Here is a 25,708-nt window from a genome sequence, read left to right as displayed (position 1 = left end):
AGACTAACGGTGTTCCGCGGCTTTCCAATTTGCCGCGAACACCGCATAATGTTTGTTGTTTGCCAAACAGCCAAAGTTCGGTCCAAACTTATGCTGCGGCTGGCTTTCAGATAAAAGTGGTCTCCGTGGCAGATTCACCGCAAGATCACTTTCATCAGGGGCGAGAGAGAGCCCCCCTTTCGCCGCATTCCAGTTTTCTCCACTGCTTACTGGAGCAGTCAGTAGGTTGATCATGTCCTTCCCCCTGACAGGTATGGAGCCGAGTGATGGAAAGTTGGCCCCCGCTCAGCTGAGTGGCAGAAGCGACGTTAAACGTCACTTCTGCCCAATGGTCTTAAAGGGGAAATTTTTTATTTATTTTTTGCAAAAAAATAAAAAATAAAAATACTTTTTATTGCATTATAATGTCCTCTTATGTAATTGTAATAGGAAAAAGTGACCCAATCAAGGACAGTGTAAAAATAAAAAGTAAAATAAATTAAAAAAAATAAAGTACTCTGTCCTGCCGAGCTTGCACTGAAGCAAACGCATACGTAAGTTGCGCCCGCATATGAAAACTGTGTTCAAACTACATATGCGAGGTATCGCCACAATCATTTGAGCAAGAGCAAGAATTCTAGCACTAGACCTCCTCTGTAACTCTAAACATGTAACCTGTAGACATTTTTAAACGTCACCTATGAAGATTTTTATGGGTCAAAGTATGTCACTATTCCATGAGCGGGTGCAATTTTGAAGCATGACATGTTGGGTGTCAATTTACTTGGCATAACATTATCTTTCACAATATAAAAAACATTTTTACTTTACTGTTGTCTTATTTTTTAAGTCAAAAAATATTTTTTCCAAAAATATTGTGCTTGCAAGACCACTGCGCAAATACGATGTGACAAAGTATTGCAACGACAGCCATTTTATTCTCTTGGGCGTCTGAAGAAAAAATAAATATATGTTTGGGGTTTTAAGTCATTTACAATTTAAAATATTTTTTTTTGCTAGAAAACAAGTGTCAAAAAGAAGCTCAGCCCTTAAATGGTTAAGAATCATACTTTCCTACGATTCTGTATCTGTCCCCCACTGGTTCTAAGACTTAGAACCGAGCGATTAAAGACCGCTGATCACTCAGTGCTCTGAGAGCAGAGCGCTTGTGACTGTCATTCACCATCTCTCTGCTCTGCCCCTCCTCCGTGCTTGAGTGCTGGGCTGTGGAGCAGAGGGAGTGGCTGGCTCAGGCTCTCATCGGGTCTCTGAGCCAGGTGTCGGTCCAAGCTCCTGGGTGGTAGCGATCTTTTCCCAGCCTTGACCGGCTCTGTGACATCAGATGACAGCAGGTTTCAGCCCGCTGTTGGTTGAAAATGGGTCACAGGAGTGTAATACTCCTGTGATCCACAGGAGTATTACAGTCAAACAAGCTTTGGCTGTATGTCTACTTTAATGCCCCATACACATGAGCTGATTTTCTGTCGGAAAAAAACTTGAATGGTTTTTCCGACGGAATGCCACTCAAGCTTGGCTTGCATACACACGGTCACACAAAAGTTCTCTGAACTTTCGACCATCAAGAACGCGGTGATGTACAACACTACAAAGAGCCGAGAAAATTAAGTTCAATGCTTCCTAGCATGCATGTCAGAATTTGCACAGACGATCGGAATTTCTGATCGGAACATTTTCCGATTGAAAAATAGAGAACCTGCTCTCAATCTTTTGCTGGCTGGAATTCTGCCAGCAAAAGTACAATAGAGCATACAGATGATCAGAATTTCTGACCAAAAGCTCACATCTGACTTTTACTGGCAAAATTTCTGATCATGTGTATGGGGCTTAAGTGATTTTGTATGAGGTGGCCCCTAATACCCATTCCAAACTCTTTAATTTGTAAATCTCCCCTGTGAGGACATGGAGGGCAATAAACCCCCCCCCCCCCCACTCATACCTACGCTACTTATTTAGAATGTTTTATTACTGTCTGTGCTCTTGTTAGCATTTTGTTCATGTCCTTCCCTGAAAACCACACATGAAGTAATAAAAAAACAACCCAGGTAACTACAAAATCAGTTAAAAAAAAAAACTTAAAGCGGAGTTCCACTCAAATATGGAACTTCCACTGATCTGTTCTCCCCCCCTTTCCTCCGGTACCATATTTGTCATCTTTCCGGGGGGAGCGAGGGAGGAACGGGTACCTGTTTTTGACAGGTACCCCTTCCCCACTTCCAGAGAAGGAGCAGTGGAAGTTCAGTCCCTTCCTCTGCCGCAGGGCCAATTAGAAAGCACAGTGCGCTTTGCAAATGCGCAGTAGGGAACCAGCTGTGAAATCGAAAGGTTCCCTGACTAGGAATGGTGGCAGCAGCACCTGACAGTTGATCCAAATATCGGTTGGGGTGCCGACATCATGGGAATCCTGGACGGGCAAGTGTCCTAATATTAATTCAGCAGCTACAGTATTGCTAGCTGTTGAGTTTTAATTTTTCGTGGGGCGGGGAGCAGAATACCTCTTTAATGAAGTGTCTAACCCCTCCCCACTTTTTATTTTTTTGCTGGCGTGCTTTAAAGTACTAGTCTTGTTGGGATGATAAACAAAACCAAAAGACAAGGACTGTAGGAGGAGAAAAAAACTCACATGCATAAAAACTTTCATCTGTTAATACAATACTGGCATTAATTACATTACATCAATAAAAAAAAAGAAAAAAAAAGAAATGATCTTACAATTTTTTTGCCATTCTTGAGGCATGCATACAAAATTATTTAAGAAAAGGTTTAAATGAATACCTTAATTTTCCTTCTGTGTTTTACTTTTGGTACACTCTTATCAGCTGGTCTGTGGGTTTTGTCATCTTTCATCCACTCATAATATCTAGAAAAATGTATAAATTTTTATGAAAAACCAAAAACAATATTTAGACAAAGTATGTTTTCAATTTGAGAATGAGTTAATTTTAGAGGTACTTCCTAAATTCAAATCCACATCTGTCTTGACTGTGATGGTGACAGAAGAATTTACATGATGAACCCATAGATACAGTCTTTGTACAGCTGAGTGTTCACTTCACATATCCAAAATCTGGAAATTTCAGTTATTTAGCACTATTAAAGTAGTTCTAAAGCCTACACATTTTTTACCTTAATTCATTCCTTGCATTAAGGTAGAAAAATGTTTAGGCATCTGTATCACGCTTCAAGCCGCCTCCCTTTAACTTACATGACCCTTTCATTTGATCCAGCACTGTGTGCGCCTAAAGCGCTTTTCTCCCCTCACTTCTTGGTCTCACTTGCTTTGTTTGGGCACCGGGAACCATTGATCTTGCTGCTGTCAATCAAAGCCATTGACAAGGGAGCATGGGCGAGGCCAAGTCCCTTTTTCTATGTCAATGGATGCAGCAGCAGGACTCTGGAGTGAGCATGCACAAGTGCCCCCAGGGGGAAACGGCATCCCCTGGGCGCAGTGGACATAGAGGATAAGCCAGAAGCACTGGTGGGGTACCCGAGAAATGACCCTTCAGGGTTATTCTGTTCAATTTTATTGCACAGTGCAGGTAAGTATAGAGCTGTTTGTAATTAAAAAAATGTACCTTCACAACTACTTTAACTTGTTCCATACACAGTTTAATTGGATACATCTCCAAACTTGGTTTAAAAAAAAGACTAGTTTGATAATCAATTCAAGCATTGGCACCTTTAAATGTATAAAAAAAAATGGGAGAGGTTTAGCCAATTCACCCTTTCTACCTGTCCAGATGATCATTGTCATGTCATGTCAAATAAAAATGTATTGAAAATCCAATATTTTACAGTCAACATTAAAATTGGAGAGATTAGGAACCGTCCAAGGGAAGAATTCCCTTGACTTCAAAAATACTTTCTATCACTTGCTCTTGCGCTTCCAGGACAAGAGGTGACAGGAAATCTCCAATATGGAAAAAAAACACAAAAAAATAAAATAATGGGGAATAATTCACAGACAGGGAAGACAAAAATATTTTATTGACATTTATACAAAGGTTGATCATTAAGTTTGTAGGACTGTTCTGCCAAACTCCATTGTAGTTAGAGAGGCCAGGGCAATCCTTTAATTTAATCAGTAATAATGTAATTTGCCAAAGTCCATGTTGCTGCTTTGCATATTGTCTTCACGTATCATGAATCTGCCATAGCTTTGGTAGAGCAAGCCCTCAGATCTTCCATAATGGATAGGCTTTGTAACGTGTACATGTTCTAGATCATCTTAAAAACGCAACTCCATGTATCATTTATCTTTAAATAGTTTGTTTAGACCAACCTGGTCCAAATTAACTGTTTCCTTCACTAACCCATTGCCCGCTACGAGTGCTGTGTGAGTTATATGTAGCATCTGCATATGTGTTCCAGCAGCGGTTCAGGGACACCCCACCCCGTTCCCGGGGCATAATGGAGTCCTTCTCAGCCATTCACAGGAAGTACTGACATTTTATGGATGAATACAAGGCTTCCTCTGACTGGCTGAGGTGAAGATTGTGTAGTCTGCCCAACCCTCCACCTCAGCCTGATTTTTCCATGGCAAAAAAATGTTTTGTTGGAGGGTTCTTAAATGGAAATGGGAAAGAGTTACAGCCTCAATGGAGGCGATGATTAGGCCTAGAATTTTTATGGAGAATATTAGTGTGGGTTTTCTCTTGGATCTCAGTTCTTGAGCGTGAGCTCTTAGATAAAGAATTGTCTTTCCTGTGTCTAGGACTATAGGCTATATTTCCAGACAAAGGCAAGGTTGGGGAGCAGATTGTTTTTCCAAACTGATCACCCAGCTGAAAGCTTGGAGAATTTTTCTTCTATTGGTTGAGTGATATGGACCTTATGGAATGTTTGCTATGATAGACACTGTTTGGGACTTTAAACTGTGCAGAACCCTAAATATCAGGAGTCAGTGGAAAAATGTAGAGCAGTCTGTAGTTCCACCGGTAGTGAAGGACATTTACCTACCTCACCGAGTTGTGCTGAAAGTGGGCTAGGTGACAAGGGCACTTTGCATTCTGAGAAGATGCCACCAAGCTTATTATCTGTGATGTTTTTGAAGAAACTTTTATTCAAGGACAATTTGTGCCAAATTATCTGCTGGTCTTCCAACTGGTTTTGAGTTGCTAGTATATACCATGTGGGGTTCAGCTTCAAGCGGAGGAGCTTGCAGAGTGGTATTCCACGAACAAAGTAGGTCTAATGGCTTACTGCCCATGGTTATTGGTCAGCGTTTACAGCAAAGAAAAGAAGATTTCCTGGCAGGGGTAAGCTTCACAGTCCAAAAACCAAAGTCTAGCTGAAACAGTTTTTTAACCTCCTGGCTAATAAACACACCCAATGGGTCTGCTTCAGACCTTCAGACATGTTGCCTCACAGTCTGCTTGTTTCCTTTTTCCAGCAACAACCATTAACACAGGGAATGATAAATGATACCCCAAGTGGGGAACTAGGTGTTGTCAGTGGTTATCCTCTTGCATCTTACTACAAAACTTCCACTGCCACCCATTTACCTCATGAACTACAAAGTGCTATGCAGCAGATACCTCCATCCACAACTGACAGAGGTTTGTCAACCCCCCCCCCCCCCCCTTTCCTCTGAACACCAGCTAACAAATACTCTTGCACCACAATACTATAATTTCTTTCTGCAGGAGTAAGATGTAAGCTTTTGACAAAGTCTGGGGCTACCAGCACAAGCTGTTTACATGGGGTCTGCTTCAGACTTCTGAATGCTTCTTCAGCCTTGGGATTCCACTTTATTACTACAGAGGAGCTTTTGCTTTTGGTAAGGTCAGTTAACTATATGCCGCCCGCCCACAGTAGTTTTACTGCGGGGAAGCTGCAATGCCCTGCCAGACAACGTACCTGTATGTTGCCAGGGACTGCTGGGTTTGTGGGCACACATGCATGCACACCCCTGCTAACCCGCATTGGCAGGGCTACAGCACAAGTTTATCAACAGGTCCCAGGCAAAGATCATTCTTTGCTGATCAGCTTAAATAAAGGTTGTCCTAAATAAAGAATAACTGCATTTAGTCCTCTCATGGATCACTGGTTTGTTGTGCCTTTTGACTCCATTCATTCACTGGAGCAACATGCTGATCCACCTCCCACAATCCAACCTTGCCAGTCAGATCTGCTTTGTTATTGTACTGTCAAAGCAATTCAGCCGTTATCACTGCTGGTCTATTCACAGCTTGTTCCCACAAATCCCGCATAAAGAGCTTGCCGGATACCATCAACCAAACATGGGGGTATGTTGAGACATTGTAGTTGGATGTATTGATGTCATCACATTGACGTGTATGGTCAACCTGTACCGCAATGCTTTGTCAGGACAAAGGAGGGACCGGGGTGTATCTTTGTTTACATACCCTGATAAAATATTACAGCAGAACTGCCAATAGCTAAATCCCCATGTTGACAAATGATGTCACTGCATAATATTGAGACAGAGCATCAAGATAAGCAACTTGCCCTTTTTTCATAACTGGTGTTTACAAACAGTGGAGAAGCATAGATGTGGAAATACTCATCAGTCCCCTAATTAACCAGGGAGGCACAATTACGTATCTGTACGTCGGGCTGCTTCTTCCAGACCTGCTGACCCATGCAGTCTTTGGTAACAGCACAATTTTGTCAAGGATTTTTGTCTAGGACCTCCTGATCAGCTGTAGGCCTGTAGCCAATTACAGAACGATGATCCTGCGTCTTGTTTGTAATCAAATAAAGGGTCTGGCCGGCTCTTCTCTTCTTGAACCCTTTTCGGTTCAAAAAGAGAAGAGGGCAGGATCAAAAATTAAAACAGCACTTTTAATACACATTTAACCCCCTGATTCCCCTTCAATAACCCTTTAATCACCCATCAACCAGCCAGTGCCAATAGTACAGTGTCAGTATACAGCATTTATTGCTGATCACTGTATTCATGTCATTAGCGAAATCAGATAGCGCTAGGGTCAGTTAGCATCCCTCCCAGCAAGGGTCAGTTAGCACTAGATTGCCTGCACACTAAAAGTTGCTGGCCACTGTCATTACTAGTATAGTATCTTAATGGATCAGTATTTTGATCACGATCAGAACTTACAAAGCGTTAGTAGTAGTCAAAGCTGATCCTGCTAGCACTTGCATTTAGACAAAGCCCCCCCAAGTGCAGTGTCAGTATAATTTTTCTCATCACTGCCACCTCTGATTTATTACATATATAACAAGATCAGGCCTATTCTCTCTTAGCACTAGCAGTTAATTGTATTTCTAGTGTGTTAGCAGCTCCTAAATGCTAGCCAGGAGTTCCTTTTCCTAGTCGTCACCAGGTACCCGTAAATTTAGTGCCAAGAATTTCCAGAAAAAGAAGTGGAGGCCTAAGGGATTCTGAGCACGTCAGATGAGAGAGAAGGAGAGTCTCCACTGACAGAATCCGGCTCTGAATACGAACCTGTAGAAAACAGGTCGCTGATAGCTAGCTCAAACAATGGAGAATAGGTTACTGCTAAAGCCAGGTCTACCGGACCCCAGGTTCCTAGAAACACATAGTTTTGCACACATGAAGCAGAATGCAAGTACCAGTGCTGCACTACCTTTTGTTAACCTGACAAGCACAAACTTGTGCATCCTGGCCATTTAGAAACCAGCACTGCAGTATCTCATGGTAACATTGTTGAGCGTTTTTTCACTGAAGACCTTTAACAATTTGATTATGGAACAACCAAATGTTTATGCCCTACAAAACATCACCGCAAACCCAAACTCATACCTTGCCAGACCACTGGAGTGGAAGCCTGTTACGGTTTCTGGATTTAAAACTTTTTTGGGCCTCACATTTAAAGTGATACTAAAGTCTCTCCTTTTTTGTGTTAAAAATAATAAACATGTTATACCTACCTGCTCTGTGCAGTGGTTTTTCACAAAGCAGCCCCGACCCTCCTCTTCTCAGGTCCTTCTTAGGTGCTCCTGGTCCTTCCCTGTTGGTGAGTGCCCCCACAGCAAGCAGCTTGCTATGGGGACACCAGAGCTGTACCGAAGCTCCCTGTGTTTATTCAGACATGGAGCAGCAGCCCAACCCCTCCCCCTTTCTCTCCTCATTGGCTCACTGACTTTAATTGACAACAGCAGGAGCCAATGGCGTCACTCTGCTGTCTCAGCCAATGAGCAGGGGAATCCTGGGCAGCCGAGTCTCTCAAGCAACATCGCTGGATCTAGATGGACCTCAGGTAATTATTAGGGGGGCGGAGGGGAGCTGCTGCACACAGAAGGTTTTTTATCTTAATAGATAAGACTGCATTAAGATAAAAAAATAGGATTTTTTGTACTCACCGTAAAATCCTTTTCTCTGTAATTCACCGACCGACACAGCTCCTCTTTGTAACAAATGGGTTGTTAGCCTTATCACTAGGAGAATACTAGGCATAGTTGTAATACAACACTCGGAACTCTTAGTTCCACCCAGGGGGGCGGTCCCTCAGTTATCAACCCTCCCGTCTGCAGACAGACCTCAGTACGTCAACAAGCAGTATAACGGAAAGATAAAACGAGGGTTAATTACAGAGAAAAGGATTTTACAGTGAGTATAAAAAATCCTATTTTCTCTTACATTCACCGATCGACACAGCTCCTCTCTGTAACAAATGGGACGTCCCCAAGCAGTGCCAAATGAGGGGTGGGAAAACAGCATCCACCATGGCAAGTGGGAACTAGTGAAACTTTACCCACAAAAAACAACAGTGCATGGAAAAACCACCACAAAAAAACAGGGTATCCTCAACAGGAGTGATCACCCAAAACTGCACCAAACTGCGGTAGTAATGCAACAGTGCATTAACATAACATTACTGTGTTTTTATCGAAAACCCAGGAAAAACTGAAAATATATATTGCATATTCAATTGCAACTACACGGCCGCCTGCAAAACTTTGCGGCCAAAACAGGCAGCCGCTGATGCACTGACGTCTACCTTGTAGAACTTGGTGTGGACAGACGACCAGGTCGCTTTACACACCTGAGCGGCGGACGCTTGGTGTCGGAAGGCCCAAGATGTTCCAATTGCCCTTGTGGAGTGGGCCGTGACCGGAAAGGGGGGCACCTGCCCCTTCAAGGCGTAGGCTTGTACTACAATCTGTCTGATTCACCTGGAAATGGTGGCCGACTAGACCACCATGCCTTTCTTTGGACCAGCCACCGAAACAAACAGTGAGTCTGACTTTTGAAAGGGAGCCGTGGCAGACAAATACACCTTAAGAGCCCGAACCACAACCAGAGCGCGAAGGGCCACCTCCTTAGGGCGCTTTGGCTTAGGACACAAGAGATGGCAATACAATGTCCTCATTGATATGAAAAGCCAAGACCACTTTCGGTAGAAAAGATGGTTGCGGACGCAACACCAACTTATCCTTGTGGATAACCAGATAGGGTGACTTGCAAGACAAGGCCGCCAGTTCCAAAACCCTCCTGGCCAATGTGATGGCCACTAGGAAGACCACTTTCTGGGAAAGAGTCAACAGGGGAATCTCCCTGATGTTTTCAAATGGTGGTTTTTGAAGTGCTGACAATGCCAGGTTCAGATCCCAAGGGGGTAACGGTGGATGCACCAGAGAGACTACATGTCGTACCCCCTAAACGAAGGTACTCACTAAGGAGTGAGATGCCAGGGGTCGCTGAAAAAAAACAGCTAAGGCTGAAATTTGCCCTTTAATGGTGCTTAATACGAATTTCTGGTCTACTCCTTGCTGAAGAAACAGCAGGATCCTGGATGTGGAAAAGGAACGCGGATTCCATCCTTTCTTCTCACACAGGGAGATGTAGGCCTTCCAGGTACAATGGTATATCTTCCGAGAAGATTTACATGCTCTCAACATAGTTGGGATCACCAAGTCCGACAAACCCCGGGTCCTCAACACCTGACTCTCAATAGCCATGCCGTTAAAGCCAGCAATGGTAAAGCAGGGTGGAGAATCGGATATTGAGACAGAAGGTCCTCTCGCAGCGGCAGTTGACAGGGAGCGTCTGCCACCAGATGCACCAGGTCTGCGCACCAGGGGCGCTGAGGCCAATCTGGGGCAACCAGTATCACCGGGATGTACTCAGCTTCCACTCTGTGAAGCAGATGTGGTAACAGTTTCAGTGGATGAAAGGCGTAGATCAGCTGGTACTGATCCCTACGGAGCCACCAGCGCGTCTGACGCGTTGGCCCACGGATCTCTTGTCCTGGACACGAATCTTGGCACCTTCCGATTGATACGGGAGGCCAGCATATCCACGTCTGGTGTGCCCCACCTCAGGCACAGCAACCTCAATGTCTCCGGATGCAATGCGCATTCTCCTGGGTCCAGCATCTGTCGACTCAAATAGTCCGCCTGCCAGTTCTCCACTCCCGGGATGCAAATGGCCTACAGGGCCGGTACGTGTCGCTCTGCCCACCGAAGTATGTGAGTGACCTCCCGTGCAGCGGCTTGTTCCCCCTTGGTGATTGACATATGCCACAGCTGTGGCGTTGTCTGACTAGATCCTGATCAGACGCCCTTGCAGTCTCATTGACCATGTGGAGAAGCACAGCCTGATCGCTCTCAATTCGAGCAGATTGATCGGCAACTTGGATTCTTCCATCGACCAGAGGCCCTGAGTCGACTAAACCCCCATCACTCCACCCCAGCCGGATAGACTGGAGTCTGTTGTGATCATTTCAGAGGAAGGAACGATTTACCGGACTGAATCACCGGGGACCTCAACCACCAGGTCAGCGAGTTTCTGACTGACTGGCTCACCTGGATCTGTCGATCCAGGGACAACTAAGATTTGTCCCATTTTGACCACCACTTGCGGTTCATCATCAGTTTTACCGTGGATCTGAGAGTCTGCAATTTGTCTGAAGGGAGAAACACTCTCGCTTCCCTGGAGTCCAGCAGCAAGCCTAGGTACTCCAGACGCTGGGTCGGCACAATCACTGACTTCTTTAGGTTCAACAGCCACCCAAATTCTTGCAGGGTCTGCATGGCGATCGCCACATCCTCCTCTAATTCTGAGGCAGAAGAGGCCCCCAGGAGGAGATCATCTAGGTATCCCATGATCGTGATCCCACGTTGCCGTAGCAACACCAAAACTGGAGCCAATACCTTGGTAAAGACTCGGGGGGCTGAAGCCAGACCAAAGGGAAGAGCCACAAACTGGTAGTGGGCTTCCCCGACTGCAAACCGTAGAAACTTTTGATGCTGAAGGCATATGGGTATGGCAGGTACACATCCTGGATGTCTAAGGATGCCAGGGAGTCCCCTTGATGAAGTGCAGCGACTACTGAGCGAACTGATTACATTCTGAACCTCTGCACTTTTACAAAGTGATTGAGGGCTCTTAGGTCCAAGATCGGACGTTTCTTTCTTAGAAACCACAAACAGATTTGAGTAGAATCCCTAGAAGCATTCCGATTTCGGAACCGGTACAATCACCCCGCGATTCAGCAAATCCCTTACCGCCCTCAAGAGGGCCTCCCGGCGAGCCAGGGATACGGGTATGCTGGAGGGGAAGAATCTGTTTGGCGGCCAAGAGAGAAACTCTATTTTGTAGCCTGTGGAAATCAAATCGCAGACCCATTGGTCGGATAACCGGGAGGACCACTGGGCTGCAAACTCCCAAAGGCGACCCCCCACCCGAGACATGGGTGGGGGGCAAACCTTCATGTGGTAGCACTTTTATTCCCAGGCTTGTTAGGCTTGCGGTTCCAGGGACGTTTTTGGCCGTCCGTGGACGTCCTGTTGGACTCGGGAAGTTTCGTAGAAGCTCCAGGCAGATGAAAAAGCCATTTGTGAGTGGAAAAAGAGGGCCTTTACATACGGTGTGGCTCCTTAGCCTTCCTGGCCTGTGGGAGTAAGGTACTCTTACCACTGGTGGCATTTTTAATAATGTCATCTAATAAGGCTCCAAAGAGCCGGTCGCCAAGGAAGGGAAGATCCGTCAGGGCTTTTTTGGATGCCTGGTCAGCAGACCAGCATTTTAGCCAAATTAGGCGCCTCAGCACCACAAGTGACACTGAAGCCCTGGATAACAGAGGGAGAGTAGCCAGAGCCGTATCACAAACGTACTTAAAGGGGTTCTGCACTCATAATACAACATTTGCCCATTCTGTTGCCTCTAGTTAATATATTTCATAATGCCACCTGTTTTTTTTTTTTGATTCACCTACCTTTTGTAATCTTCAGTAGTTTATTTTAAACCCCTGCGGCGATGGGCGGTCTCTTGCGGGGATCAGCGTCATTTCCTGTTGAAGCCCGCACTGTCTTCTGGGATCTCGTTCGTGTAATCCCAGGAGACATTGCGGCTAATGCACCCGACATCTCGCGAGATTTCGGGTGCTACAGCCGACATCTCGCGTGACTTCGGTAATTACAGCCGAGATCTTGCGAGATCTCGGCTGTAATTACCGAAATCACGCGAGATGTCGGCTGTAGCACCCGAAATCTCGCGAGATGTCGGGTGCATTAGCCGCAATGTCTCCTGGGATTACACGAACGAGATCCCAGGAGACAGTGCGGGCTTCAACAGGAAATGACGCTGATCCCCGCAAGAGACCGCCCATCGCCGCAAGAGACCGCCCATCGCCGCAGGGGTTTAAAATAAACTACTGAAGATTACAAAAGGTAGGTGAATCAAAAAAAAAAAACAGGTGGCATTATGAAATATATTAACTAGAGGCAACAGAATGGGCAAATGTTGTATTATGAGTGCAGAACCCCTTTAAGGCCTTGCACTAGTTGGTCTGCTAGTTCCATGCAGACAGGAGAAGCCTGTTGCTCTCCCAACTCATGGTGCAAAAGTTTTGCCCACTCGGTCAGTGTCTGTGACACAAGTGCGGATGGCAGTACTAGTCGCACGGCTGACCCCACAACCGTAAACAAGGAATGAGCCACTGCCTCGGCCTTCCTGTCCATGGGATCCTTGAATGCAGGAGTCCCCTCAACCAGGATCGTGTTAAGTTTATTTAACCTGGATACTGGGGGGTCCACGACCGGAGGAGCCGACCATTTTTTGAGAAGGCTCTCCTCAAAAGGGTAACGCACTGCCATGTATTTGGGGACAGAAAAGGTCCGTTGTGGGCGACCCCATTCCTTATAAATGAACTTGTCAAAATAAGTCAGATACGGAAACACCTTAGGTGAATATGCTGGCTTGCAGGGCCCAAAAGGGACCGACACATCAGCAGAGGGATCCACTGGCTCCTGAATCTTTAGGGTATCACGCACAGCTGTGATAAGTGCTCCAACAAGCGCTTTGTCGCGCCTGGACCCAGATGGGGACTCATCCTCACTGTCCAAGCGGTCCTGGTCAGCGTCGTCTGACAAGACAGAGCAGGGGTCACCAGCCTCAGCAGGATCCGAGACTGCGTGAGAGCTCTCACTAGAGTACGGGGGGCAGGGGCCTCTTTAATGCACCTTTCTTCCCACGCACCACCTCCATCTTGGCAAGGAACGAAATGAGGACCGCCGTCAGGGTGTCCATGGGCACTACGCAGTCCGCAGGTGACCCGGCTGCAATTGCCTGGATTTCGGGGGAAGAAACACCAGTTTCTGAAGCCATGCTGACCCTACCCTGTCTGCCACCCTAAGGGGACTTAGGACAGTGACAGTCCCACCCTCCTTGCTGCTGCTGACTGAGGGGCTCTTTCCCGCCAGACTCACCACCCTGAGGAGTTCTGCACTGTTCACAAGTAGTGCCTGTAGTCCCTGAGTGCTCCCAAGTGCAGAGGAAACAAAAGCTGTGTCGGTGGCAGCCGCCAGAATGAATGCTAAAACATTCTACAAAAGTGATCAGGCTTCAATAAAATGACCGCCCAGCGTCCGGTACACAGACAGGAAACACAGGGAAAATGGCTGTGAGAGCACATGAGCCATGCTGCTGCTAGAGAACACTGAAAAACGTGTTCAGGCTTCCAGAAAATGTCTGCCAGTGTCCTGAATAGGAGATCACTTGGAAAATGGCCGCTGAAGCCCAGGAAGGCATGCTGCCCTTGCCCACACCTAAAATGGCTGCCAGCAGCTCCATGAGGTACAGAAAGAAAGAATGATAACAGAGGCACAGCGCCGCACCAGACCACAGCAGACCCTCACAGGCACCTTCTGGGAACTTAACACACAGGACCCAGGACACCGCTAGCCAGCCAGCCCCCCATCTCAGGTGAGAGCCCACAGAGATCCCCTGTATATGCACACGTACACTGCTCAGCAGCCACATGCAGCATCCCCCCAGGGAGGGGGGAAGGGAAGAAAGGGACAGGGGAGAGAAGAGAGGGAGGTGAGGGACCCCCCAATCGACCTCCCAGGGAATGCCCAGCCGCTCAGCACCGCCGAGGAAGGGAGAGCTGTATTTACCACTCCTGAAGAGCTGGGAGACATTCCATTGCAGAACTACTCACAGATCAGTACAGGGTAGCTGCTGGCCCGGCATACTGTGACGCAGACATCAGTAGCCCAGTCATATGTATGCCCCAGAGCATAAAAGCTCACGACCACCTCTGGAGCTGAGGTTTCATCGTGGCCTTCCGAGTCGTAGCTGCGACCTGCACGCGCTCGATGGCCGGACTGGGGAGACTACAAGGATAAGGGTATCCAGCCTGTCACCCAGCTGGCTGTTGATAGCTGATCACAGGATCATTCATCTTGCACAAAAATCCAAGCTTCTGCATAAAAAAGCATGGACCAATGGGCACGCAGGGTTCCTAGGTCCTTCTCCTACACTAGGCAAAATAAAACTGAGGTCTGTCTGCAGACGGGAGGGTTGTTAACCGAGAGACCGCCCCTCTGGGTGGAACTAAGAGTTCTGAGTGTTGTATTACAACTATGCCTAGTATTCTCTTAGTGATAAGGCTAACAACCCATTTGTTACAGAGAGGAGCTGTGTCGGTCGGTGAATATAAGAGAAAAACCTTCTGACTTTAAAACCACTTTAACATGGGCATTACAAAGAACAATGAATTGCAGGCATATTGGTCCACAGACTTGATTTCTCATATGCCCGTGTTCTCTGCTGCAGTGGTCAGGCATAGATACAGGCATATGTTGCTTTTCATGCATTTCAATGACAATAACATATGTCGACCTTGGGGGGACTCTGACTATGATTGGCTCCATCAAACTCTGCCTCTCGCAAAACACCTTTTCCAACATATCTGCATAGACAACTTTCTAATAAATTTTACCGGCAGGCTTGCAATTAAGCAATATCTCCCCGGCAGGTGTGCCAGATATGGGGTCAAACTGTATAAGCTACAGGCTATACATATTGTTTTAGAATCCACAAAGGAAAAGACTCAGCTGAAGCCCCCTAGATGCTCAGGTTACATGGGAGCTGTGCAAAGCTAGTATGGGACTTGGTGTCTCCCTTGTTCCTAAAGGAGTAACATTTGTACATGGACCACTTTTAAGCAAGCATGTCACTTTTTCAACATTTGTTCATTAAATAAATTGGCTGCTGTGGCACCATGCAACCCAACACTGCTTGCGGAACGATTGCCCACAGTGAAGTGGAAAGACTAACATAATTTATTCATTCTGTCTTCCATTCATCCAGACACGACAGTCCAAAATGGCACTGCATCTGGTGTCGTTGAAAAGCCTGTGTCTACGATTAAAAATCTTTATATGGGAAGAGTAGATTTCATTGACTAAATGATGAAGCCGTATTTAGTGTCTTGCAGAGCTAGACACTGGTACAAAAAAGTGTCTATATATATTTTTTCAATTGGCTCTAATGCTTTTTTCATTTACAAAGCAACTGGAAGAACTGGATCCTTCCTAACATTTCAGGAAGTGATCACAAGCCCTATTTTATGCAAAAGGACTATGGCCCAAATCACAAATCCAGATGCAGTTAGCCAGATTTTCCAGATGTCCTTTCAGGTACACCAATGAAAAAGATGTAGAGAAATGGAATGAGATGATACCCCTTTTTTGCCCCACCTGTCCTGGCCAACCCAACTTCTACATCAACGACTGTTTCCTTTCGCTACCAAACACTCATGGAGTATTACTCTAGGGTACACAAAAAGGGACTTGGAAGATGATAAATAGTCCATAAACTGTCTATCACATTTTGAGAGACCCTAAAATGAATGGCTGAAAAAAAAAGAAGGTTGATTTATTGAGGTAATGTTATTTTGTTACTGTTTGTTATTGTTAACCCTTGTTTGTTTGCAAGCATGCCAATCAGCTGCAGCACTGATCTGTGTATTCTGACAGCAGCAAAGTGCTGCTCTTAGAATATACGCGTGTCAGGGCCTGTAGCACTGCAGGGGGATAACTCTCTATCCGCAGTTATAAAAAAAATGTGGTGGTCGTCAGCTGGTAGTTCCTATGCTTCTGCATCTACTTTTTTCATTTTTTTCTGGTAGAGATTTCTTCCTCCACATTGATCAATGTTAATGGCGGAATCTGTTAAGTTCTTTTTTTTCGTTCAGCCCAAAAGAACATTATATGTAAAAAAGGGAGGACAGACCATATTGGCCCCATAAAGAATGAGGAAGGACATCTGGTTACAAAGGATGGGGAGATAGCAAAGGTATTGAATTCATTCTTCTCCTCGGTCTTCACGAGGCAATCGGGGGGCTTCAGTAACCAAACTGCAGTGTTTATCCTCATGACACATCACAGGATGCACCTCCATGGTTAACAGAGGACAGAATTAAAATGAGGAAACTTAACATTAATAAATCACCGGGACCAGATGGCTTGCACCCGAGGGTACTTAGGGAACTTGTAATTGCCAGACCATTGTTCCTAATTTTTACTCACAGTCTACTGACTGGAATGGTACCAGCTGATTGGAGAAAAGCCAATGTAGCACCAATATTTAAAAAGGGCGCAAAATACATCCCTGGGAATTACAGACCAGTTAGCCTAACATCAATAGTATGTAAACTCTTGGAGGGGATGATAAGGGACTATATACAAGATTTTAGTTAAGAGAATGGTATCATTAGCATTAATAAGCATGGATTCATAAAGAATCGTTCTTGCCAAAGCAATCTACTAACCGTCTATGAGGAGGTGAGTTGCCAGCCAGATAAAGGAAGGCCTACAGACATGGTGTATCTGGATTTTGCAAAAGCATTTGACACAGTTCCCCATAAACCTTTACTGTACAAAATAAGGTCCATTGGCCTGGACCATAAGGGGAGTACATGGATTTAAAACTGGCTACAAGGGCGAGGTAAGGGGGTGGTGATAAATGGGGTGTACTCTGAATGGTCAGGGGTGGGTAGTGGGGTCCCCCAAGGTTCTGTGCTGGAACCAATCCTATTTAATTTGTTCATAAACGGCCTGGAGGATTGGGTAAACAGTTCAATCTCTGTATTTGCGGACAATATTACGCTAAGCAGGGCAATAACTTCTCCACAGGATGTGGAAACTTTGCAAAAAGATCTGAACAAATTAATGGGATGGGCAATTACATGGCAAATGAGGTTCAATGTCGAAAAATGTAAAATAATGAATTTTGGTGGCAAAATTATGAATGCAATCTATACATTGGGGGAGAACCTCTGGGGGAATCTAGGATGGAAAAGTACCTGGGCGTCCTAATAGATGATAGGCTCGGCAATGGCATGCAATACCAAGCTGCTGCTAACAAAGCAAACAGAATATTGGCATGCATTAAAAAGGGGATTGACTCCAGAGATAAAACAATAAGGCCGCGTACACACGGGCGGATTGTCTGGCCAACTAAGTTCGTCAGACAATCCGACAGACAGTCCGTTCAAAATTTGCATGAACGGACTTGACCACACACGCTGAGCAGACAGTCCGCTGAAAGCGTGCGTGATGACGTCTACAGCACGTACGACGGGACTAGAAAAATGACGTCCTATACACTGCAATGCAACCTTCGGCCGTGTAAATCCTTTCTGAGCATGCGCCATACTTAGTCCGTCCAACTTGCCTACACACGAGCGGACTGTCCGCTGAAACCAAGTTTGGACGGACAAAACCAAGTTTGAACGGACTGTCTTACGGAAATTCCGTAAGACTTTGTTTGTCAGATTGTCCGCTGAAAAAGTCAGCTGAAGCCCACACACGAGCGGATTGTCCGCTGAAACACGGTTCAGCGGACTAAGTTGGACAGACAATCCGCCCGTGTGTACGCGGCCTAATTCTCTTGCTCTACAAGACTTTGGTTCAGCCACACCTGGAGTATGCTGTCCAGTTCTGGGCACCAGTCCTCAGGAAGGATGTACTGGAAATGGAGCGAGTACAAAGAAGGGCAACAAAGCTAATAAAGGGACTGGAGGATACTATTTATGAGGAAAGGTTGCGAGCACTGAACATATTCTCTCTGGAGAAGAGACGCTTGATTTACTGATAAAACTTTTTCGCAAAAGGGAGTTTAACAAGACCCGTGGCCACTCATTAAAATTAGAAGAAAAAAGGTCTAACAAACTATGTAGAGGGTTCTTTACTGTAAGAGCGGCAAGGGTGTGAAATTCCCTTCCACAGGCAGTGGTCGCAGCGGGGGGCATTGATAGTTTCAAGAAACCATTAGATAAGCACCTGAACAACCACAACATACAGGGATATACAATGTAATACTGACATATAATCACACACATAGGTTGAGTCTTTTTTTCAACCTCACCTACTATGTAACTATATATATGTATGCCCAACATTAGGACTGTGGCAGCAACTCTTAATGCTGGCCATACATGTTTTGTTTTTAGAGGCCCTAAAATGCCAGAACAGCTCAGACTCAAATGATTTTAGAAAGCAGACACTCCAAGGTATTTGCTAAGAGGCATAGTGAGTATATATCTCATTTGCTGGCTCACATTTTTAGAAAAGAAATAAAACAATTTTTTTTTCTTTCATTTTTCAAAAACCCTGTCGTAAAAAAATGACATTTTCAAAATACTCACTATGCCTCTTATGGGTTATTTAGTGCGTGTCTGAAGTGTCCTGGCTTTTTAGGGCCTCCAAAACTGTGATATTTAGGGATATATAGGGCTTTGGTCCCCCGTTTGTGGCTACGCGCAAACATGGTATCCCCATACTCGGGAGAAGTACCAGAATGTGTTTTGAGGTGTAATTCTGCATATACACGACATGTGTAAGAAATATCTCATTAAACTGACAACTTTGTCTAAAGAAAAAAAAAATGTTGGTAATTTTCCAAAAACTTGTGGTAAAAATGTAAATCTCCCATGGAGTCAACATGCCTCTCAGCAAATACCTTGGGGTGTCTACTTTCCAAAAATGGGTAATTTGGAGGGGAGGTGTCCTAACTGTCCTTAAATGTTAGGGCTTCCGAAACTAAAAGGTAGTCAGGTAGCGAAATGAGGAAATTACGCAATTTGAAAACCTTAAGTTAGTCAATGGTTTTGGGCCCCAGTATGCGGCTAGGCACCCAAAAAGTCTCACAGATGTGAAATCTCCATACTCGGCACAAGTAGCATAATGTGTGTTTTTGGGTATATACCAATGGCATATGTGAGAAAAATCTCATTAAATGTGACAACTTTGTATACAAAAATAAAAACATGTTTTGTCACTTTCCAAACATTTTTGGCAAAAAAAAATTAAATCTTCCATGGACTCAACCTGACTCAGAAAATACCTTGGGTGTCTACTTTCCAAAAAGGGGTCAGTTGGAGGATGTTTGTACTGCCCTAGCATGTTAGCACCTCAAGAAATGTGATAAGCAGTCAGAAAGTAAAAGCTGCAAAAATTCAACTATGTATACCATAGTTTGTAAAAAACTGGTAAACGTGCAGCGCTAAATAAGAATGGTCATAATAAATTGGACCATATGCGATACAGAGAAAAGGTTGACATTATACTCTCTAAATAATATACATGCAAAAACAAATGGATTTGATAAATACAGTCCACGCTGTAATAAAAAGTAAGTGGATATATTCCACGTATGAAAAATTAGATATATTAGTCCAGGTAAGTGAGTGACCAATTTCTGACATCAATGGAAGGACAGATGTGAAGACAAGATCATGGGAGAAGCCACCAACATAAAAGCGGCTTACTGGAGCTAATGGACTCAAGGCATATGCCCAATGAGTCATCAAGGCTTATGGTGACTGCGCACTGGTAGGTAGGGACATCCACTTCTACAGGTGTTGACACAGGAGGATGATGTTCACACTGTCCCTCAGAGGACTCACATCAAAGAAGGGAAACTCAGAGATAAGCAGGTTGGATCCTTTTCATATGCTCACAGGATGCAACCATAAATGAAACACAAGTTCCACATAGTATAACTCCACATAATAGAATATTTATAAAAATTTGAGGTACACTTACATTTGAGCAGATAAAAAAACCAAGACATTGGGACCGATGTGAGTGTGCGATGTATGTGTAAATTGTTGGTGCTATATGGGTAACTTAAATAAATAATAATATAAATAGATGAGCATCTTGATGAGATGCAATGTACAGGTATAGGGATAATTGTAGACACGCACACTCACTCAGGTTGAACAGGATTGGACCAGTGTCTTTATTCAACCTTACTAACTATGTAACTATGTATCATCTTTAGACTAAAAGCATTGGGATGAGCTTGCTGATGCGTTAATGCGTTAATTGCGTTAATTTTCAGTCTCTATACAAGCACTTTTTTATCTTCTCAAATGTGAGTGTTCATAAATTTTGTATGGGAAAAAAAAAATCACATCGCAAAGTGTCCTTACTCATTATCAATGAGTACCTGACTGAAAGTATTGGTACTTTTACTCGTTGATAAAAAAAAAGGGTATCGGGGCATCCATAGAAAACTCAGTGGAAGACTGTGGAACCTCTTTAAGAAATTAAGACAGAAGACAATCCCAGTTTCTGACACATTTTTTAGCATACTTTTGAGGGTTTTGTTAAACCATTATACCAAACCATCAGTCTGAGAGTGATAAACCGAAGTATGTTGAATATTGAATATGTTGCACATCTCTTTCATTACTTTTGACATAAAAGAGTCCCTTGGGCGGTTAGGAATTTTTTTGGGATCCCAGTGGGTAAACATGTGGAACAATTCGGTGAACGTCTTATAGCAAGCTTTTAAGGGCACATCCTTGGGATATTGGGCAGCATAGTGCATGACCACTAGGATGTACTGATGTCCTCTAACAGATTTTACTACTGGTCCTGTCAGATCCATGGTGATTTGGTCAAAAATGACCGGGCAATGGCACAAGTGGGCTATGGTAATGGGGTACAGGGGATAACTTTTGATATGCAGGGAAAGACTCAATACGTTTTCACATCTGAATGTATCTAGGGTCAAAAGAAACACTGTAAAATATGCTCCTTGGACTTTTCATATGTCAGTTGACCCCCGAGGCAGAACCAATCCTGGGCAGGTGCCCAGGGTGCATTAGGCCTAGGCATCACAAGCTAAGACAGGGGGGAGGGGGGCACTGAAGCTCTGGTGTGGTATCCCTCCCACTTTTTCTTCCGCCAGCAAATGATTGGACCTGCTCACAGCTCCTGGGAGGAGAAAATGTGCTGCCCATCCACCCCCACACTCCAGTCGCCACTGTCTGAAGAGGGCTCTCCGTTTCCTGCCCATTCCCCCTCCCTCCCTCTTGTTAGCAGCGAGGAGAGCAGCTGTGGACTCTCTTCCTTCCTCCCTCTCCTCCTCATGCTGCTGCTCTCGGGAACAGCACTTGCCAGGACAGCCGCTATGTTTCTTACCTCTCCTTCCTTTTGTCCAGGGAAGAGGTAAAGGAAGGGTAAGGAGCAGAAAGGAGGATTGTGAGACAAATAGTCCTGAGGACTGGCAAGCCCATTGCAATCCTAAGAGGGAAACTGCAGCCCCCAGCATGCCCAGCTGAAGGGGAGGGAGAGAGAGCAAGGCTATGGGTGGCAAGCGGCACGCTGCATCTGGCGACAGTGGCACCCTGCATCTGGCAACAGTGGCACGCTGCATCTGGCGACAGTGGCACGCTGCATCTGGTGACAATGGCACGCTGCATCAGGTGACAGTGACAAGCTGCATCTCGTGGCAGGCCACGGTGACAAGTGACACATTGCATTTGGTGGCAGGTGACATGCTATATCTGGCAGCAGGTGATGGTAGCAAGTGACACCATGCATCTGGTGGCAGGCAACAGTGGCAAATTACACACTGCATCTGGCAAGTGACACACTGCATCTGGTGGCAGACAGTGGCTCAATGCATCTGGTGTCAGGCGACAGTGGCACGCTGCATCTGGTGGCAGGCAACAGTGGCACGCTGCATCTGGTGGCAGGCAATCGTGGCATGCTGCATCTGGCAACAGTGGCACGCTGCATCTGGCGACAGTGGCATGCAGCACGTTGCATCTGGCGACAGTGGCACGCAGCACATTGCATCTGGCGACAATGGCACGCAGCACGTTGCATCTGGCAACAGTGGCAAGCAGCACACTGCATCTGGCGACAGTGGCAAGCGGCGTGCTGCATCTGGCGACAGTGGCAAGCGGCGCGCTGCATTTGGTGACAGTGGCAAGCGGCGCACTGCATCTGGCGACAGTGGCAAGCAACACGCTGCATCTGGCTACAGTGGCAAGAGGCATGCTGCATTTAGCGACAGTGACAATCGGAATGCTGCATCTGGCGACAGTGGCATCTGGTGGCAGGCGGCAGCGGCACGCTGCATCTGGTGACAGGCACTGGTGGCAAGTAACACATTGCATTTGGTGGCAGGCGACATGCTGTATCTGGCAGCAGGTGATGGTAGCAAGTGACACTCTGCATCTGGTGGCAGGCAACAGTGGCAAATGACATGCTGCATCTGGCAAGTGACACACTGCATCTGGTGGCAGGCGACAGGGGCAAGTGACAAGCCACGTCTGGTGGCAGGCGATGATGGCAAGTGACAAGCTGCATCTGGTGACAGGCACCAGTGGCAAGTGACACATTGCATTTGGTGGCGGGCGACATGCTGCATCTGGCAGCAAGTGACAGTAGCAAGTGAAATACTGCATCTGGTGGCAAGCAACATTGGCAAATGACACGCTGCATCTGGCAAGTGACAAGCTGCATCTGGTGGCAGGAGATGATGGCAAGAAACGAGCTGCATCTGGTGACCGGCGACAGTGGCACACTGCATCTGGTGGCAGGCGACAGTGGCACACTGCATCTGGTGACAGGCAACAAGCTGCATCTGGTGGCAAGTACCGGTGGCAAGTGGCACGCTGCATCTGGTGACAGCGGCACGCTGCATCTTGCAAGTGACACACTGCATCTGGTGGCAGGCGCCAGTGGCAAGTGACAAACCACGTCTGGTGGCAAGCGATGATGGCAAGTGACAAGCTACATCTGGTGACAGTCACCAGTGGCAAGTGACACATTGCATTTGGTGGCGGGCGACATGCTGCATCTGGTAGCAAGTGACGGTAGTTAGTGACACACTGCATCTGGTGGCAAGCAACATTGGCAAATGACACGCTGCATCTGGCAAGTGACAAGCTGCATCTGGTGGCAGGCGATGATGGCAAGTGACAAGCTGCATCTGGTGACAGGCAAGTGACACATTGCATTTGGTGGCAGGCAACATGCTGCATCTGGCAGCAAGTGACAAAAGCAAGTGACACTGCATCTGGTGGCAGGCGACAGTGGCACACTGCATCTGGTGGCAGGCGACAGTGGCACACTGCATCTGGTGGCAGGCGACAAGCTGCATCTGGTGGCAAGCACCGGTGGCAAGTGGCACTCTGCATCTGGCGACAGTGGCATGCTGCATCTGGTGACAGTGGCAAGCTGCATCTGGCGACAGTGGCAAGCTGCATCTGGCGACAGTGGCAATTGGCTCGTTGCATCTGGCAACAGTGGCAAGCGGCACGCTGTATCTGGCGACAGCGGCAGGCCGCATCTGGTGGCAGGCAGCACATCGCATCTGGTGACAGGGGCACACTGCATCTGGTGACAAGCTACATCTGGTGGCAGGCAACGGTGGCAAGTGACACATTGCATTTGGTGGCAGGCGGCATGTTGTATCTGGCAGCAGGTGATGGTAGCAAGTGACACGCTGCATCTGGTGGCAGGCAACAGTGGCAAATTACACGCTGCATCTGGCAAGTGATACACTGCATCTGGTGGCAGACAGAGGCACACTGCATCTGGTGGCAGGCAACAGTGGCATGCTGCATCTGGTGGCAGGCGATACTGGTACGTGGCAAGCTGCATCTGGTGGCAGGTGATGATGGCAAGGAACAAGCTGCATTTGGTGGCAAGCACCGATGCCAAGTGACATGCTCTATCTAGCAAGCGACATGCTGCACCTGGTGGCAAGCGACAAGCTGAATCTACGGTAGGGTGAGACAACCAGCATTTAGTGCCAGGTGACAGTGGAATGCTGCATCTGGTGGCAAGTGACAAGCTCAGGGTTCCCACTGATTCTGCATTATGGTGAGTTGAACTATTATATATTACAATGTAATATTACAAATAATTTGATTCAATCACCCTGACACCATATCAAGCATGGTGTCGGGATGATTTAAGTGCTAACACGTCCTTTGGAAGGATTATTTCATTTTCCTTGATCAGTGTTAGAAATGTTGAAGGAGCGAATGGGAGCTGCAGACTTTTACTGCATTCAATTTCTTTATTTCCTGTTTCCAAATTAGCTGTGATTAGTTAATGCTGGTAAAATTCAGGATGTGGTTGGAATGCTTGCAGTTTAGGCTTACTGAAACAACAGTAAACTCAAATGTTTAGAACTACCAGTGATAAGCTGTGTGTTGTGGCATTGACTTGATGCCTTTTGTAAAGGGGTGGGGTTAGTAAGATGACCACACCCATGTGGGGGCGCCAGAATTATTTCTGCACCCAGGTGTCTGTGACCCTAGAATCGGCCCTGCTCCAAGGGGATGTGTGTACCAAGGTCTTCCTATAAGGGCTGAGCACTACAAGTTGTTGCACAATTTGCCCCCCGGATTTTGTGAACCCGAAACAGCATGTTATGTTTAATTGCCATATGAGTAAATACATTCACAAGCCCTAGAGATACCTGGCTCCCATGGTTTACCTTCACATTATTATTATTCAGGAATTTATATAGCGCCAACAGTTTGCGCAGCGCTTTACAATACGACGGTAGACAGTACACTTACAATACAAATCAATACAGGAGGGATCAGAGGGCCCTGCTCGTTAGAGCTTACAATCTAGAAGGGAGGGTCAAGTTGAAACAAAAGGTAAAAACTGTGGGGGATGAGCTGATGGAGAAAATGAAAATACAGTTAGGTGTGGGTGGGGTAGGCTTCTTTGAAGAGAAGTGTTTTCAGTGATCGTCTAAAAGCTAATAAAGTAGGAGATAGGCGGACAGATTGGGGTAGGGCATTCCATAGGATTGGAGAGGCTTTGGAAACGTTGGCGAGTATGGGAGGAGGTGATGAGGGAGCTAGAGAGCAAGAGGTCTTGAGAGGAACGAAGAGAACGAGTAGGTTGGTATTCAGAGACTAAGCTAGTGATGTAGCTGGGGGCAGAGTCATGGATGGCTTTGTATGTAGTTGCTAATATTTTGAATTTAATTCTTTGGCTGAGCGGAAGCCAGTGGAGGGATTGACAGAGAGGAGTAGCAGACACAGAGCGATTGGTAAGGTGGATGAGTCTGGCAGCGGCATTCATGATGGATTGAAGAGGTGATAGACTATGTAGAGGTAAGCCAATGAGAAGGGAGTTGCAGTAGTTGAGGCGGGAAATGACCAGCGAGTGAATTAAGAGCTTTGTTGTGTCATTGGTTAGA

General features: G+C 46.1%; 1 protein-coding gene across 5 annotated transcripts in view; it reads right to left on the bottom strand.

Moving 5' to 3' along the window:
* The window catches only part of ARID4B (AT-rich interaction domain 4B), a 2,504,499-nt gene that overhangs the window by 815,927 nt on the left and 1,662,864 nt on the right, over nt 1-25,708 (bottom strand). For all 5 annotated transcript variants that reach the window (XM_077486552.1, XM_077486551.1, XM_077486548.1 and 2 more), the window contains one exon: nt 2,773-2,857. In XM_077486552.1, coding sequence (XP_077342678.1) covers nt 2,773-2,857 — 85 coding nt within the window. The remainder of the gene's footprint in view (nt 1-2,772; nt 2,858-25,708) is intronic.

The sequence above is a fragment of the Lithobates pipiens genome, unplaced genomic scaffold (assembly GCF_037356315.1).
Source record: "Lithobates pipiens isolate NorthernLeopardFrog02 unplaced genomic scaffold, aLitPip1_a1.2 Scaffold_18, whole genome shotgun sequence".
NCBI classification, from domain to species: Eukaryota; Metazoa; Chordata; class Amphibia; order Anura; family Ranidae; genus Lithobates; species Lithobates pipiens.
This window is presented reverse-complemented; position numbering and strand designations above follow the sequence as displayed.